The following is a 19,759-nucleotide window of genomic DNA, read 5'->3' on the forward strand; positions in this document are numbered from 1 at the left end:
CAACACTGGCTAATGTATAATCAAACCAAGCTTAGCTTTATGAAACAATCTAGGCAAAACTTAAGGAAGAGAAACCATCTAATGGTGAAAAAAGATCTAGATGTATGCATTCATCAAACTTACCCAGCTATCAAAGTCTGACCACGTTGGAACACGTTGACAGAGGTCTCGAAGAATACGGATGATGATCACACAGGACTGCAGACCATTTGCTCTAGCCTTGATTAAAACAAATTTAGGTTAATTAACACAAAAAATTTAAAGTCATGCGATGGCCTGGTCTTTAAGGAAAAGTAAAACACTGCTGCTCAGTGGAAGCTCACATACAAAAGGTTAAATCAAATGTATGAGCTGCCATTTACAGCTTTGTTTTACATTAAGTGTTAGTATCTGCAACAGTGGAAGGTCAAAGTGCACAAAGTGTACAAGCTATTTTCTTGATTCTTTGGGAACCTTGACCCCACTTTTCTTTATAAACATGTTAAAATATATTATCTTACAGTCCAGCTATACTGATAAACTTTGAAAAAAGCAAAGACTGAAAGAAGAAATGAACAGGGACTGAAAAGTCAAGGTAATCTGCTTGGTCTTATCAGTGAGATTTTGCTGGTGTGCAAAAATCACAAAACCAAATAGTTCCCTCTTGCCTCTCATTCCCCACAGTAGTATACATAAGAGAAAAATAAGAACTGAACATAAAGCATTTTATATTTTTACATTTTAAAGCAAAGTTACTGTGCAGCCTTATGAAAATTACAGTAAAACAAAAGCAGTATAATGAAAAATTGGTGGAATGAGGCAGCCTGAAGTAAATGTTTTAACAATTTATGATACTTTGACCAGAAAACAAAAAATAAAAGAAAAATGACTTCTGTAACCTTGGCTACTACTCAGCAGAATAAAACCAAACATTATATTGGTTAGACCTACTATTCTAGAATATTTTTCTGGTCATTTACTTATAAATTAGGCTGTGCAACTGCAAGCTAACCTTACTCTGTAAATTAAGTGAATACACTACAACTTAACTGTCTCATAAGGCTACAAGAAGAAAGTAAAATGATGTTCCGAACCTGGAACCACTTAGCGTGGCGTAGAGCAGCCAGAGCGTCAAGGCATTTTTGCCTGTCCAAGACGTCCGGTGGGTCTTTCACCATACCCGAGGTTACATCTAAAATGGATTAAATTGGCAGAGTGCAGTGAGGAATGGGTGTTTGACCAGGTGAGCAAGACATTTCTTTAAAGCAGCTTCAATGCCACACATACCATTTCATCTAGCTGAAAGTCCCCACTACTCAAAGCAGTACCCTAAAACCACAACAAGGGACTTGCAACCTTAAGACTATACTGCATAAATTTACTGAGCTGTTTCAAATGAGAGCAACTTCTTCTTGAAGATGTTTTTAATTAATTCTAGAGGTAAACAGAAATGGAGGACTGACTGGTCACACCACAGCAGCACAAAGGACACAAGACAAGAGGGTACACAAAAATCCACTGCATTTTAACTGGAAAACACTACCATACTACAAGACCTGCTTCACATGCAAGACTCAATTTAGTAAATGCTTACATACATACATACAACCTTTCTTTACCACAGTCAGAAAACAACTCAAGATTATAATGTGCTACCAGAGACATGTAAACCACATATACTAGTACACAGAACCAAACATTACAATGGTCAGACTTTACATAACCCAAATGTTTATCAACAAGTGACAAATGCTATGCACCAAAACAAGCCAGAGCAAACAAGGATTTTAAACAACTATGGTAAATGGAAGTATGAATTATTCTGTGCAATCAGGGTGTTCAATGGTTCTTAATGTCCTTCATTAAGGATGCAAATCTGAGGGAATGTAGCACTTCAAAATTATTTCACATACAACCAAAATTAAAAGGACTTCTTATATTTGGCCTTTATTTATTTTGTTCTGAGACTTGCTTTACAAACAGAATAATAGGGAGGCAGTACATTTAGATGTGTAATGTTAAGTGAACTGTGCAGTTCTGTTCAGGAACAGAAGCACTAATGACGAACCTTAACTTGTATATAGGGTCATTTCGAGACTTGCAACTCATCTCGCAAAATATGGATTACAAAGTACTTTCCTTTCATACTCTAACTGCATTTCTAAACAGGACCATGTATACTTGCTCTGGTGAACACCCCACCCATTTAAGATACAAGCATACTGATGCCCACGGATGCCGTGCACAGTTGTATATGAAAATAACTCACACTTACTGCATTCATAAATAGACATATCAGTCACTCAGATGTTTATGTTTTACTATGTTTCAGTCCACAAACTTCTTCATGGCTGAAGTCTATATCAAGACAGTGAGATCATGGACAAGAATAAAGGGCACTCCAGATGAACCAGTGCTGCAACTAAAATTCTTAAAACACCTGCCTTGACCATTGTGTGCCAGCAGCTTTTATTAAAAAATAAATAAATAAATAACAATAATAATTTATCATGGCAGTATGGTCACAGAAACTGTGACATTTTAAGATAGATGCCAAAACGTTTTTTCAGAAAAATAACTGTGGCAAGATTTTACAGATCAACTAATATTCAAGTTTTGATAGTTCACACACACACACACACACACACACACACACACACACACACACACACACACACAAAGGAAAGAATCCAGTTACAGCACTGGTGTTTTGGAGTTTAGCTTCCTTTAACTGCCACAAAATAAATTAAGCTAGTTAAATAAATGAAAAGCCCAACAACTATAATCTCTGATCTGTGGATTTTTGTGTCCTTAATTTGCAATAAGATTAACCCCCTTAGTAGTAATGAAAGCAGCCTTCAGGCACCACTCTAACTGCACCACAGTCAACAGCAATACATGCTAGCGCCTAGAAAGCAAAATATGAAGATGATGGCCAACACCCCGTTTTTAAATTCACTATGTCTTCAGAATAACACTAACTGAACTTTAAGGAGCAAATCTTCCATCTGTCCATAACTTTTTCCTAATTCTAAAATATAATGTCTGCCAAGGATGTTTTAACCAGGTTAGAACCACAAAACAGTTCAGGTATTGTAAGCTAACTCCATTTTAGAATAAAGCACAACAGTCATTCACAGGAGGACAAGAATATACCCGCATATCTTCTATGTTGCTTGGAAGTCAATCTATAATAAAACTGATGAAGGGGTTTATCAACAACTGAAGGTAAATGCTGTGTCCACACTAAACCCTGGTGAAGTTTACCAGTACACCAAGCTTCATTAATCCTTGCAATGGTCTGATTAATTTAAGTTCTAAAACTATGAAATAAAAATCTGCTAAGTAGTGTGAACACTGCTCAGGCTCTAAGGGAGCGAAAAGAGAAAGAAAGAGACATGGACAAATTAAAGACAAACACTCTAAAGGCTAGGACTGTGTGACCATGGTCCATCCTATTTATAGAATGGCAGGTGTGGCAAGGAGCCTTTATAAACCTTGGTCAAAAATCCTTCCGGTGTCTTAGTAGCAGCCCATAACAGGATTCAATCTCTGCGCTGGAAGGCTTTGGACTTCAGTCATAAGCTATGGATAGATAAAAAAAAATCCAACTTGCTGGAGATCACTTCCCCAGCAAGGGTTAGAACACTGCTATGCACACAACAAATTCCAAAGTTATATCTATGTATTCATTATGTCCTTATGCTCCAGCTGTTAAAAAAAAACATATTTCAAAGCCTTCCTTACCACTTTTCATCAAGGGCTCCAAAACAGCAGCAATACATTTTAAAGATATAAGGGCTTCTGGACTGCAGCAACAGTCAAGTGATAACATTTTATAGAAGTAGAGGAAGCAACAGTTTTGACACTGTAAGCTATAGTCCTAAAGAGTGACCAATGCAGAAAGAAGAACATTGAAAAACATATTTTGACACAAAGCAGACATATTTCATAAGTTTGCATTTTTCAGCAGTAGTAATGATAAAGAAAAAACATACACATAAAAACACATGGACATCAAAGGTTCATCACCTCCTAAAGCTGTTTCACACTAAGAAAGAAAAAAATATATACTCACTGTAATCTTAGCTCCATTTAAGTAACTCATTACTCAAAACCGGTAGGTCCAACCCAGAAACAAAGATCCCCACAGGTGATTTTGTTTACTAAACATGCCATATGGCACTTATACTGAATGTGGTGTCAGAGAATTAATAAGTTTTGCAGCACTTGAAAACTGGCCAATACCTGAAGAGGGCAAAGTACACAGTGCAGGTAACAAAAGGGCTAATTAACTAGAAAGCAAATGCAAAACAAAAGAAAGACGCAAATGAAGAATAATCTAATGAACATGGACTACATCTGCCTTTAGATCTAAACTAGTTCTTTTGATAAACAGTGATTATAATTTCAGAGTATGATGCCATAGTATAAAGTAAATATACTTATTTCTACTTGAGAGAGAAGCTTTAAAATATGGAGGTATATTTAACCATCATGCCATTATTGAAACTGAATAGAATTAATGGGAAATAGAAGATCTGTGGTTAAATTTCATATTATAAATACAAATTAATAAGTAGATCTGAAGAAGTCCTTACACACATTAAAGGATGAAAGCGCTAATCAACAGTTTGGCTTCAGTGTGAATCCTTTCAGTTAGTTTTGTTTTTTTATTTCTGTTTCTTTCGTATAGAAGTTTAGAGTTTAATGTACTAGAATACTTCTTTTTTTAGTCAGTTTTCAGTTATATATATATATATATATATATATACACATATATATTTGATCACGGGTTTATTATATAAGTATAGTTGCATTAGTTTTCTATACACATGATATGGTGAAAAAGGGACATTCTCGTTTAAGAATCCATTAGAGAAAATTGATGACATTAATTAAACAATTAATCAATATATCAAATAATATATAAACCTGGTGTTGAAACAGTAGTATGTATTCTGAAGAAGTTCGAATGAACGAAACCTAGGTCAATAAAGAACTATTGGAGAGGAACGTGTGGTGGCTTTTCGTTTGTTTATAGTTTGCCTTGCTGTGAGTTTCGTATATCAATTCTGGTTCTGCTTCTCATCTCCTTATTGGCATCGACTACATCTTGCTTTTCCATACAATTATCTGTTTAGCTTAATTCAGTATCCTGCACAGGTATTGTGATCTGTTTTCCTGTTTATTACAGGACAGTTCAAAAGTAAGCTGATGAAACTGACAGTGCTTGATGTTGCACCTCATCATGTCATTTACATGTTTAAATACCAAATGCCATAACTGTCTTTCGGCTTTTTCCGGTTAGGGCTCGCCACAGCGGAACTCCGGTCCGCTAATGATTGGCAGTAGATTTTTACGTGCTGGCTTGCCGGGCCTAATGCACAACCTTCAATGAAGGAACGCCCATTCACGCATGTCGACACACAGAACTGATAATCGAACGTGCAACGTCTAACTGAGGTGACAACGCTACCGCAGCACCACCACCGCAGTGCCGTGCCATGCCATGTTAAAAATAACTGGAAGTAAGTTGTTTCACTTTCTGTTTAAGAAATGGTAACAGCTACAGTCTACAGGAACCCCCTCTATGCAGGGAAGTATGAGAACTGTAAAACAGATGCAGAAATTCCAATTATTCTTGACTACAAACTGTATATCTAAGTACCGTGAAAAACTCTAATGCACTAAATTTTTGCATTACTTTAGGGAAGAATACTGCAGTCATGGGCAGTAACTAGGAGTTGAGGAAAAATCCATTATACATATGCCATTCATTTTTCATACTACAAAAAGAAATGATCCCAGAAGGGAAAAGTACTAATTTAAAGAATCCAATCATAGACAAAGAAGTTTGTGAATTACATATTTCTGTTGTAAGAGATGGAAGTGTTTGTGGTATCACAGAGGAATGCAAAGATTTCCTGCTAAGTGATACTGATTAAGTATTACATAAAGTAAAGAATGGTCACAGAGTAAGTGAAATTACTGCACTATTAAGAGTTCACAGATCAGTTCAATTATGCAAAGTTATATGCAAATCAGAAAAACAAAAATGACTAAAAACAGAAAAACGACACAGTACAGTTGTGTAAAGTCTTATCATAATGGTATATGTCCTTCTATTCACTGTTGCAGTATTCATAACATTACGGATCCCCTGCCCAGGGCAGCCTGCCATCCAACCAGTACATCAAAGCCTTAGGTTGCTTTAAGGTATGTTGCATGTCATACATATGCTCCTTGCGTATCGTAGGGCAAAGAGGAGACATCCAGATGTACCATTCTCAGCGGTGAGAGCCCCAGCAGAAGATGACCAGTACATCCAAAAGAAAATTGGACCAGGGGGAAGGGAGAAAGTGAATACTGCAACAGTGAAGAGAAGGATCTACAGTTATAGTAAGATTTTACCCGACTGTACTATGCCCTTCCATTTCACTGTTGCAGTATTCATAACATTAGGGAGCGTGCCAAAGCTCAAGAAGGAACTTAGGAGGAAGGACCAGCAGAGCTCTCTAGGAAGCCATAAAGGATTTCCTTAGCAAAACTTGCTCTAGCTCTGGAAATTCCATCCAACTTGTAGTGATTGGTAAAAGTATGCACAGAAGCCCAGGTAGCGGCCACACAAATAGAGTTAGTATCCAAACCATTGAAAAAAGCACCAGAAGAAGCCTCAGCCCCAGTAGAATGAGGCCTGACACAGAACAAGTAAGGCTCCTACCATGAAAAGAACAACAAAAGAAATAGCTTTTGAAATCTAAGAAAAAATAGTCTGCTTGGATACAGCTAATCCCAAGAACATGGGATGAAAGGAAACACAGAGCTGGATCAGATTTCCTAATAGTCTTACCCAAACAAAATCTGAACTGTCTATGCACATCCAACATGTGCGGCACCTTCTCACAACCAGATTGTGGAGAAGGGAAAAAAGTGGCCAAATGAGTAGATTGATTAAGGGACAACTCATTCACCACCTTGGACAGAAATGAAGGATTTGTATATGAGGATACCCTGTCCTTATGAAATACTAAAAATGGAGGACAAACCATAAGGGCTTGAAGCTCAGATATCCGTCTGGCAGAAGTAAGGGCTAACAAAAGAACAGTCTACATAGAGCAATGTTGCAAGAAAGCTGAAGCTGCAGGCTCATAAGGAGCAAGAATCAATTTCTCCAAAACAAAATTAAGATCCCAGGTAGGAGGAAAAGGCTTCCAGGAGGCCTAATATGAAGGATGCCTTTAAGGAAATGTTTAGCTTTAAACCTAGAAATTAAAGGAGATAAAGACAGACAAAGCAGAGAAACATGATAACTATGAACCTATGAACTGGGCCTTAACAGAAGAATAAGCCAACCCAGCATTGACCAATTCACACAGATAGGAAAGAACCAAAGGAACATCCACAGACAGTGGATCCAGGTTATGAGAAAGATGCCAAACAGAAAACCTCCTCCACCTGGATAAGTAGGATTTCCTTGTATTAGGTTTCCTGGCCTCCTGCAGAACCCTAAGCATGCCCTCAGAAGAAAGGTGTCTATGTGGAATCAAAATTCTATCACCCACATAGTCAGCTGAAGAATGGACAGGTGGGGATGGAGAACAGATACTTTGTCTTTTGTGAGCAGGTCCATCCTGTAAGTTAACCTGCGAGGACTGTCCTTGGCTAAATGCAAAAGAAGAGTAACCAATGCTGTTGTGGCCAAAAGGGAGTCACCAACAAGATTCTGGGGTCATCTGGCTGAATTCTGAACAGGACTTTTGGAAAGAGGGGGTAAGGAGAGGGAAAGCATAAAGAAACACCCCCTTCCAAGAAAAAGGAAGGCATCCACCTTCCACACTAGAGGACCTGGGACTCTGGCACAAAACAGAGGAAGTTGTCTGTTCAGAGGAGACACAAATAGGTCTATTTGAGGGGTACCTCACTGGTGGACAGTGCCCAGAAACATATCCCTGTGAAGCATCCACTTGTGTGATTAAGTTAAGAACTTGCTCAGAGTGTCTGCCACAATGTTTTGACCTCAGGGAATGTAAACTGCCTGAAGAGTGACTTGATACTGGAATGCAAGATCCAATACCAGGAGTGCCAACTAGCAAAGAAGATTTTCTTGTTCCCCACTATTTACATACCACATCACTGTGATGTCTGTAAACACCTTGAGAGGTCCCAGGGAGAGAAGAGGATGAAAAACCTTAAGAGCCAGTAGGATGGCTCTCATCTCTCTTGCACTGATGTGCTCCTTCTGTTCAGGGGGAGACCAAACATACTGCACCTTTAGGGAGCCAAAAGCTGCTCTCCATACCATGTCTGAAGCATCTGTGAACAGCTCTTGAGAAGAAAAAGGGGATGAAACGGGAACCCTGGATTTAAGGACAACTGCTGGATCCACCAGTGGAGTTCCTTCTTGAGACAAGGTAGAAGAGGAACTACAGATTCTAGGAGATGAGCAGGCTGAAGTCAAACTGACTTCAGGAACCTCTGAAACTTCCTCTTGTGAAGCTTGGCCAGAAGGCGCATAGGGATGGTGGATGGCATAAAACCCAGAGCTCTCAGAAACTCCCTGGCTGTAATGGAAGCCAGAAGAAGAAGAGCTTGAAATACGAAGAGGCGGGTCAAAGCCTTGGGAGGGGGCAGGGATACCAGCAAAGGCACCGTCTGAATCCTGCAGCCCAGAAAAACATGGTCCTGAGAAGGAGTCAGAGAAGACTTTTTGAAGTTTATTGTAAAACCCAAGCTCGGAAGAAAAGAGATGGCAAAATGGAGATTTTGCAATAGGTTCTCTGGTGAGGATGCCTGAAACAGCAAGTTATCCAAGTAGGAAAATACTTGGATCCACTGAAGCCTGCAAAAAGCAATCATAGGAGCAAGGCATTTGGTAAATATCCTGGGGCAAGTACAAAGGCTGAAGGACAAAGAAGAAAATTGAAAATGCCAGGAAGAAACAGAGGAATGCAAAGATTTCCTGAAAATGGGATGAATCGGAATATGCAGATAAGCATCCTTGAGATCCAAAGACACCATATAAGCCTGAGGAAGCAAAAGAGGGGAAAAAAGTCGGAAGGGACAACATTCAAAATGTGGGCACCTTTAGAAAGGTGTTTAGATGAGAGATGTCTAGAATTGGTCTCCAAGTACCCTCCTTTCTGGGTACTAGAAACATCCTAGAGTAATACCCCCTCACTTTGGGACACATGCACCTCTTGAGTGCTACCCTGAGCCAAAAGGTCCTACAGCACCTCTGGGAAAAAGAAGAGTTTTTTTCTGAGGAGGGTGAGAAATACCCATAAAAAGGGGAAGGGATTTCCACACCATATAATATCCCTGGCGATTAATGGACAAACCCAGGAAACCCGAGTAATCTGTAGCCAAACAGGAAGACAAAGAGAGAGAGATGTGAAGAGATAGAGGAAAGTGGCTAGGATGAATAGGATAAGTCGGACAGTACCTGGTTTACCTGGAAAGAAAGACTTCTGAGGCCCTGAAGTCTGAATAGCCTTAGCAGGAGGAGCCTGTTTGTCACCCTTTTTGCCCTAAGAAAGAAGGCAAGATTGCCTGTGAACAAATGCTGGCTTAACAGGGCAGTTTCTCTGAAATTTATGAACAAGACAAACAAACAAGTTTGAGTTCCTGTAAAACCTTCCCCTTATCCTAAAGGGACTTCAACAAATCAGCAGCAGCTTCACCAAACAAGTGTTTACTATCAAGCGGGACATCCTTCAACTTAGCCTTAATATAATCAGGCAAAGGTTGAAGCCAAAGCCAAGAATACCTCTTCATCACAGACCCAAAAGCAGCTGTCTTAGAAGAAGCATCTGCTGCATCATAACTATACTCGATGGAATGACAAGCCACCTGGGAGGAAGTCCCTAACAGGATAAGAGCAGAGTCTGGAAGATCAGACATAACTTGACAAGCCTGGGAGAGAAGAGCCAACACGTACCTGAACATATGGTTCTGATAATTAACAGCTCTAAAAGCAGAGGTAGCTGAGGTGTAAATCTTCTTACCTAGTCTCTTCATGGTTCTGCTGTCTTTATCAGAGGGCAGTAACTTGGCAAAGTAAGCAATTGAGAGGGCTTGTCACAGACTACAGACACCACTGAGGGGTCAGCAGCAGGACACTTATACAAATATTTACAGTCTTTAGGCACCCTATAAAACCTTTCAGGTTCTTAGGGAGCAGAAGGCTGAGAATCTGGAGCTTTAGAGGTATTGGAAAACCCATCCAGCAAAGCAACCAAAACAGGAACACCAGACGCTTTATGAGGTTCCATGTGCAGCAACTCATAGCACGTCTTATGAATCTCAGAGACCTGAGCACAATACCATTTAAAAAACTCCATCATGCTGGAGATTGTGTCCCCAAAAGAAATCTCTTCAAAGGGAGCATCAGGACTGGTAGAATCTTCTTCCTCTGAACTACAGTCCAAAGGATATGGAATTTGAGAAGAGTAATCAAGGGATTCTTCATCAGAATCTAACTCCTCCTCAGAAGAATCATGTTCCCTGTGTCTTTTAAGGGGAGTAGAGGACCAAGAGGGGGCCGAACAGAAACACCCTGAGAAGGTTTCAATGCTATGAAAACACTTACAAACCTGCAGTGAAGGCCTGCCACTCACTCTGTGGATCCTTAGGGGCAAGAGAAACATGTTTAATTTTTTTTTCCTTTAATGGGACATCTGCCTTATAAAACTTGGAAGGTTCTGACCCAAGACTGCAATTAATAATAGTAAGAGGGACTTCTTCTCTGACTAAAATCTGAGGAACACCCCTAGGTCCCTCAGAAATTATCAACCGTGGTTCCCCTGAATGTCCAAAACGGACATCTGCAAAGCCTCCTTGGATGTGCTTATAGATGGATCCCTCCTGGCTTCCAACCTGCTCACAGCTGAAGAATCCAACAAAGCCGGGCAAACCTCCAGGCATTTATTCACCTCAGGAGAAATGTTAATCAGAGGTTGAACGGCGGAAGATTCCAGCCTAGGCTTCTTGGCTGCCTTCCTCCCATATGGCTGTCCCACGGGGCAGGGAGTTCCCTCCACAGTATCTTTTGCAAGAAGTTTAAGTTGCTGATTCTTCAGATACAGCGCAAAACAAGTCAGACTACTATCCAAAGTTTTTGGTACAAAAACCTGACAGATGGAACAGGATGTATGGTCGTGCAAGGTGCCAAGTCCAAACAGACACTTCGTGGTGGCCTTTATCTGTCTCTCACAATGGCATTTACCCTTCTTGGGTGACATGAAACCCCACAAGCAACAAAAAGGCAAGTAAAAAAGGAACTCCAACAGGGCACTTATCTGCAATGTGCTCAGTGAAACCAGCAATGTAACAGAGCCGTTCAGACGAATGATCAAGAGATGGCATTTGGACTGGCAACAAAGAAGTTCTGAGGATGGTACACCTGGATGTCACCTTTATGCCCTACTCTATTCAAGGAGCAGACCTGTGATGTACTGTATACCTTAAAGCAACCTAGGGCTTTGGTATACTGGCTGGATGTCGGGCTGACCTGGGCAGGGGATCCCAAATGTTATGAATACTGCAGCAGTGAAATGCAAGAACATCCTATGATAGTCATAGGAAGCATGACATATTTCTCATGTTTTACAATAATTTTTTTTTCATGAGGTGTGGCTATAAACATGATAAAGTAACTTCAGCTCAACCCACTGTACAGAAGTTTGGGAAAAAGTTCTTACTTTGTTAAAGTATGAAAAAAACTCGGCAGGTGGAACACGGCCATTAAAATTAGCCATTTTTGGACAGAGGCATATTAAGTGCTGAGAAAATCACATATGACAATTTGTAAGGAGGTGACACAGAAAATGAGACAGAAGGATTGGTCAGAAATCTGGGTACAGAAGTTCAAATTTAAGTATTAATTTTAGATCAGGCACTGGTGCAGAGAGCAATACAGTGTCTGCTCAAACATTCAAAGCACTGTACCTGAAGGAAAGTAAAGGGAAAGACCTACCTGTAAACTGCTTAATTATTAAGGTCATCATGTAAAATCATGGGGGCAGAAAGTGCTTACAAGAATCAGAAAAAACAAAACACGATTCAATTCTACAACCTGCAGGAGCTTGGTATGGTGAAATTAATTCATAGTATTAATACACAGAGTATGGTTGTGCTTAAAGAATATGAAGAATTACTTAATGATTTCGTCAATATGCCAGTTCATTATATTCAACGCCAGATATGTAGTATAACCATCAGCGCAAGCGCTAAGAAATTTCTAGCAGCTCTTCACTGTAGAATAAAGGAAGAGATGAGAAAACTGGAGCACATGGACATGATTACAACACAGACTAAGCCTGCTGAAAAGTATACTTACTGTTGTGGAAACTCATATAACTCAACCTGTAGAGATCTCTAAAATCTTAAACATATTAAGGACAGCACACTCCCAACTTCATACAATTGGAAAAGTGGCTTTAATGATGCCAGCAGCAAGGCATATTCAAGCATTTGATGCTAATCAGGGATTTTAAAAATTTAAACTTGATAAGGATATTTTTAATTCATTTACAGGGAGATACAGACTTGAATAATATCAATTTGCATTTTGTTGGTGCCAGACATCTACTGGACAGCTACTGCATAGACAATACAGGAGCTTGAAGATGTTTTTACATTAATAATGATATACAATTGTGTGCGTGTGTGTGTGGGTGTGTGTGTGTGGGTGTGTGTGTGTGGGTGTGTGTGTGTGGGTGTGTGTGTGTGGGTGTGTGTGTGGGTGTGTGGGTGTGTGTGTGTGTGTGTGTGGGTGTGGGTGTGTGGGTGTGTGTGTGTGTGGGTGTGTGTGTGTGCGTGTGTGGGTGAGTGTGTGTGTGGGGGTGTCAGGCCAAACAGCATGGCAAAAGAGCTGCTTGAGACAGTAATAACCTCAAAATTAACAAACTTAACTGCAAAATAAAGCTCAGACAAGGGTCACGTTTTAACTTCAGAATGCTTAAGGCTGGATGAGGAGAATGCCAAAAGCAGTAACACAAACAAATGCCTCATCCAGATGATATAAGAGTGCATGAAACTTCTTGTGTTTTATATTTTCTTCAAGGTTTACTCCAAATATGGCAATATAAGGCCGATTATTATTAAGGGAACTACAGGAACAAAATATTTTGAAGTTGTTAGAGTAAAGAGCAAGAAAGATGATTAGAAATGATTTGGTGACAGAAGCATCTGCATTGACAAAGAATAGTTGTGTAAAATCTTACCATAACCATAGATTTCCTTCTCGTCTACGTTGCAGTATTCTTGTTGTGGGATTTTCCTCCTCAGGTGACCTGTACGTCGGCTCCTATACAAAAGCTTCAGCTTGGCTGTTGCAGCTGCGTGGGACATCACACGTAGGGGCCATAACCCAGGATCTGTTAATGTGATCTCTGCACTCACAGACCTCAGAACTTGAAAGCCCAGCAGAAAGAGTATAAGGCCCAGCAGGAGTAGATGCCAGTGATGTCAGGTATAGGGCCCTTATGTGTTTTTCATAGGCCCCCAGTGCAGGGTATAGAGTACCAGGAGTCTAAGGATATGCTGTACTGGGTAAGAGAAAAGAAGGGAGTTTTGGTGGGTGGGAAGGAATACTGCAACATGGAAGAGAAGGACATCTATGTTTATGGTAAGATTTTACACAACTATTCTATGTCCTTCTATTCCTATGTTACAGTATTCTTTTTGTGGGAGAGTACTACAGCTTAGTTGGAAGGAAGGGTGGCGGAAAAAAGAGGCTGACTCTAAAAATCCCTGTAGGATTGCCCTGGCAAATCCTGCTCGTGCTCTGGAAACACTGATTAATTTGTAGTGTTTGGTGAAAGTGTGAATGGTGGCCCATGTGGCTGCTTCAATAATGGAAGCAGTGTCCAGACCTTTGCCAGTCACTGGCTGCGAAACGGCTTCTACGAAAGTCGCCACTCAAGTCGACTGGTCATCCAAGCTTCCCTCAACTCCTAACTGGAAGATGGGACATAAGTTAGTGGAGCGGCAGAGGGCCTAGGAAACTTGGCCTTCTTACGCGGAGGTTCTGTCAAGGCCTCGGAGGTGTGATCCATCCTAAGGGCTAATTGTTTAAGTCATTGGTTCTCCAGGTAAAGATTAAGAGCGGCCAGATGGCTGAGAAGGGTCTTCGGTACAAATGATTCGCAAATGGAGCAGGCGTTGTGCTCGTACTCCCGGCCTAAGCAAAAAACGCAGCGGTCGTGCGAGCCTTTATGGGGTATCTGGCATCCACATTGGCATTTACCCTTTTTTGTGGACATCAGCTATGGCAAGCTACAACAAACCAAGCTTTAGTAAGATAATTAGAAGAAAAAACCCAACGGGGTACTTAGCTTTTTAGATGTTTGCGCCGAAGAAGTGAAGCACACGATGCGTTGGTCTGCAGCTGAAAAGTTCTGAGGTCTGTGCGTGCAGACATCACATTTAAGGACCCTGGTTTATGGCCCTACGTGTGACATCCCACGCAGCTGCAACTGCCAAGCTGAAGCTTTTGTATAGGAGCCGACGTACGGGTCGCCCGAGACGGAAAATCCTACAACAAGAATACTGCAACATAGGAATAGGACGACATTTTTTTAATATGGGAAAAAGACATATCCCATGTTTAGATACAAGAAAGAATGGAATTGGTGCAGTGATTCTGCAAGAAGAAAACTAGCTGTTTATGGGTACAGAGCTTTTACTGACCAACAGAAATGCTAGCCATAGTACATGGCTGTGAAAAAATTCTACAAGGGCAGTTATGTGAAAATCTGTGCGTGGAAAGTGACCATTAAGTCCTTATATAAAATATATCAGAAGCTGATGATTAGTGCACCATCAACTGCAAAGAATTTTGTTGCAATAACACAATTATCATTTAATTATGAAGTATAAGACAGGAAAGGCAGAAGCATACAGCTGATAAGTTGAGCCCATCATATTTGCTAGAGCTGCAGAACATTTACTTGGTGATGAACAGGAAGTTACGGATTAATTCTCTAAATGAAAAGCTTACAGAGTTTCAGTAATGGAATGAGCTCGAACTAGAAATGCAAATGTTTTGCAAATGATCTATGAAAGCTTGACTAAAGTAGAAAAATCCCTTAAGAAAGGAAATGTAGCCATACTTTTCATTCAAAGAAGAGACTGGATGCATATAAGCTTTGCTGTTCACGGCTGATTAACTGATGTGGCACAATCCGTTTATGAAAAAAAATGGAGTAAGACTACGTCATGCTTTGGAATCACTAGCTGGAAAGTGTATGATGCGTACTTTTGCCCTGGCCATGTCTGTACAAATAGAAAACTATGATGTGTGAAATATTTAGCTCAATGAAATTTACATATGAATTTATTCTGAAGGTGGTTTTGTCCATGGGTCTGAGGACAGTTTTCAGTAGGGAGTGAAGAGAATACTGACCGACAGTCACTTGATCAGTCAAAGAGCAGCCAATGGACACTAAAGCACTTAAACCCAGGACTAAAAGATGAAGACAGTTAACAATATTACAGACTTAATCTTCTGTGACAGACAACCCAAGAGAAGACTTTACCTTGTACTCTTTTATGAGAATGCCAAATGATAAAAGAACAAAGATACAACCAAAAAACAAAGTCAGAAAGGAGGGGTTTCATTATTAGGACACTATTTCTGATCTGTACTATTATTCAAACTTTCCAGAATTTATGAAGTTACCATTCAGTACCAGTACAGATGTGATCACTTGAATGAAAGCTGAAATTTCAAGGCATGGAATTTGGGATGAAGTAATACAACATAAATGTCCACAAGCCAGCAAATGTGACGTAAAAGACTTCCAAAACACAGAGTTTATCATGTTACTTCTGGTTATAGCCAATTATGTACATTCTTTTGGTCAAGATGGCAGTGCAGACTGTCAAGAAAAAAACACAGCATTATTAGTGACTACAGTGCAGAGTCATACTTTCTCTTGGAATAAAGACAGAAATAATCCACTGCATATTTTTGGTTCAGCACACGATCACTTACTGATCAAACAGCAGAATTTCTACAACTGTATCTTTACTTCCTCCTAAGAATTAAATCCAGAAGCAAGAGACTGAAATAAAACCAGTCTACAAAGAAATTCTGTTATAATCAACATGCAAAGTGATGGCAAAATAAATATGGAGAGACTCTAGAATCTGGCATTGCTCTAATGAGAAGAAAACAAAAGGTGGTGTTCTGAAGTAATGTAAGCAATCAGCATTCAAAATGAATACATCTCACACGGAGTTAAATAACACTGTGCTTGTGATGCCTACATAAATGCAAAGTTATTCAGAAAAGCATCCAGAGAGATACAAACAAAAGGTTTGAAAAAAAGCATTTCTAAAGGACAGTGTTAAACAGCAGAATTATCAACCAACTTGCCACCAGAATGCCTTACTACAGCATTGATCAGATCAAATAATTCCTTATGTATTCTGGGATTAGGAATATGGTTCAAAAAGCCAACCAGAAATTCAGACAGTTTAAGAAATGGAAAGAAATAACATGCCTCATAAGAACTGAGAGGAATGGTCAAGTATTGTCAGCACAGGTCTATATGACTAAGGTTAGCTTTATGAACTCAAACTACCATGGACTACTTGGTGAGACTCATTGAACCTTTTCCTTTGTAAGGGACTGCACAATTAGCATCAACAATCTCTAAATATACAATGCTGCAAAAAGTTGGGACAAAAAGGAAGCACAGTAATTCCATTTTCTCTGAGATGGTGCAACCTAGGAGGCAGTATTTATCAATATCAGGATTGTCAGGAGATAGAGGTCTCACATTAAGGGGTGCACACACCAAAGCATCTCTGCAGCAATACTTTAAATTCAGCATTCTAATGCAATGATCTAGTGGGGCAGTAGAAATATATTTGTAAGATTTAAATTGGGAGATTAAGTATTGCCACTTCAAAATTTACCACAAAGAGGTTTACTAGGTATGCATATATACATATATATGTGTAAAAAAAAAAAAAAAAAAAAAAAAAAAAAAACTTTCACTTCACCAAAATACCATTGAAGCAAAAATTCCAATTGATTCAGACTTTTTCCTTTTTTAGTTCTGAGTTTTTTTTTTTTTTTTTGGGGGGGGGGGGGTGCCCATGACTCCACACCCTTATCTAAACATAACTCCAAGGCTGTTGAGGAATTTTTCACTAAAATTGTTTTTTTTTACCCTATAAAACAGCATGCTCCCTCTATATAAGGTAGATCTATGTTCATAGGTTGGTACTAGGCTATCGGCCCTAGGGCCTATACAAGCCTAGCCAAAACAATTCCCTGGCTATTTCTTCCCACACTATTTACTTCCCTGGACCCCTATCTAGCAGGGAGACTTACGTGATCCCTGGGGTGAACAGGTTCATAGGTTGGTACTAGGCTATCGGCCCTAGGGCCTATACAAGCCTAGCCATAACAATTCCGTGGCCATTTCTTCCCACACTAATAGGTTAGTACTAGGCTAACTGCCCTTGTGGGACATTTTAAGCCTAGTCAATTACCCATGTGAGACTCAAACCCTGCACCTTGTGTTTATAAACACCTTAACCATTATGTCATCTATAAATACATGCATCTGTACAATATATGTGTATGTGTGTACATACACATCATCATACATGTAAGTGTGTGTATGCACAAACATGTTGGGTATACACACACACAGTTTCATAGTAAATTTTAGCTGCAAACTGTTGGTTAGACCATTAATACTGCAGACTCATCTAAGTTATGACTGTACTTATTTTCTGCCTTATACTCATCCAATCATTTTTGAATAATGTCAAGGAGCTTCTACAGGCAATATATTCTATAACTCTGGAATCATTTGAGTGACAGACAGATCCCTTTTTGAAGCTTTGTTACAATTCACTTTGTAACATGACCACTTACCTCAAACATGTATACTGCTGCTTCAACATCAGGTCCAGTTTTTCCCTCAATTCCAAATATGTAACTATTTTGGTTATAAGCCTATCTGATGTAATGCACTTGTTTTTACATCCTGTAAATGAAACTTAACCTTTCCATCACAGTAATCGTCCCTTTCTTCACTGTTGCAGTATTCTTCACTAAAGGGATTCTCTGCCATGGGTAGCCTGATGTCCAGACAGTACACCAAAACCTTAGGATTTTATAGATATTGTAAGTCAAATGTATACTCCCTGCTCAAGGCAGAAATGGATAGCCCCAGAAAGAACAACAGTCCTAGGAAGGAAGATGAACGTGCACCCAGAAAGAGAAAGAAAAGGAAAAAAAAAAGAGTAGAGCAGAAGGGGAAGAAGGGCAGAAGCGAATACTGCCAACAGTGAAAAGAAGGACATCTACTGTTATGGTAAGATTTAGCACAATTGTACTATGTCCTTCCATATCACTGTTGCAGTATTCTTCACTAAAGGAAGAGTACAAAAGCTCAAGAGGAAACCTGGAAAGAGGAAGGTCCAGAAAAGCCCTCAGGAAACCCATGCAGGACAACTCTGACAAAGCCAGCTCTTGCTCTGGAAAGAGCATCTACTTTGTAATGCTTAGTGAAGGTATAGACAGAAGACCAAGTAACAGCCTCAAGTCCAATCCTTTGAAAAAAGCACCAGAAAAAGCCACGGCTTTGTTATAATGTGCCTTTACAGAGGCAGAAAAGTTTTTCCCATGAAAGGAGTAACAAAAAGAAATGGCCTTGGACAACGGCTTGCTTAGAAACAGCCAAACCTAGAGACCTGGGATGAAAAGAAATAAAAAGTTGTTCAGACTTGCGAATAGCCTTAGTCTTATCTAAATATCTGAGCTGCCTATTCAAATCCAAGGTGTGAAGAACCTTTTTGCTAGTAAACTGCAGAAAAGGAAAGGAGGGCAAATTAATAGACTTAAGAGACAATTCATTAACGACCTTGAGCATAAAAGGAGGACTAGTATGAAGAGACACCCTGTCCCTATAAAAAAAAAAAATAAAAAAGGAGAAAAAGCCATAAAAGCCTGACGTTCAGACATACTCTTAACTGAAGTAAGGGCCAAAAAACAAACAGTCTTCCATGTACAATGCTCTAATGAAGCTGAAGTTGCAGACTCAAAAGGAGCCAGAGTCAGCTTTTCAAAAACAAAATTAAGGTCCCAGGAAGGTGGAATAGGCTTCCTGGGAGGTTTGATATGAAGGACACCTTTAAGAAATTGCTTGACCTCAAACCTAGAGGCCAGAGGAGCAGTTAATGGCAGACAAATAGCTGAAAAGTAAGCTTTAACAGGAGAATACGTTAACCCAGCATGCAACAATTTAAACAAATAAATGAGAACCATAGGGATCTCCACAGAAAGTGGATCTTGGTTATCAGCAAGGCACCAAATAGAAAATCTCTTCCATTTGGACATATATGATTTCCTGGTTCTAGGTTTCCTGGCCTCCTGCAGACCCCTAAGCATGTCCTCAGAACAAAAAGGTGTCTAAAAGGGATCAAAACCCTATCATCTACAATGTCAGTTGAAGACTGGACAAATGAGGATGGCTAAGACCCCTTGTCTTCAGTGAGCAAGTCCACCCTGTAAAGTGACTCGTGATTACCCTTGGCTAGGTACAGAAGATGACGGAACAAATGTTGTCTGGGCCAAAAGGGAGTTACCAAAAAGGTTTTGTGGGAGTATTCCGCTATCTTGAGCAGGACCCTTTGAATCACAGGAAAGGGAAGGAATGCATAAACATCCTCTTCCAATAGAAAGATAGGGCATCCACCTTCCAGGCCAGAGGACTTGCAAAAAAAGAGGAGGGGAGGCAAAAAGATCTAC

General features: G+C 39.8%; 1 protein-coding gene across 1 annotated transcript in view; it reads right to left on the reverse strand.

Moving 5' to 3' along the window:
- Positions 1 to 19,759, reverse strand: part of ZFR (zinc finger RNA binding protein) — a 1,793,456-nt gene that overhangs the window by 311,682 nt on the left and 1,462,015 nt on the right. Inside the window, exons 24-25 of the mRNA XM_044085369.1 lie at positions 1,074 to 1,171; positions 124 to 219 (exon numbers count right to left, since the gene is read on the reverse strand). Coding sequence (XP_043941304.1) covers positions 124 to 219; positions 1,074 to 1,171 — 194 coding nt within the window. The remainder of the gene's footprint in view (positions 1 to 123; positions 220 to 1,073; positions 1,172 to 19,759) is intronic.

The sequence above is a fragment of the Protopterus annectens genome, chromosome 1.part1, assembly GCF_019279795.1.
Source record: "Protopterus annectens isolate FY-2018-M chromosome 1.part1, PAN1.0, whole genome shotgun sequence".
NCBI lineage: Eukaryota > Metazoa > Chordata > Ceratodontiformes > Protopteridae > Protopterus > Protopterus annectens.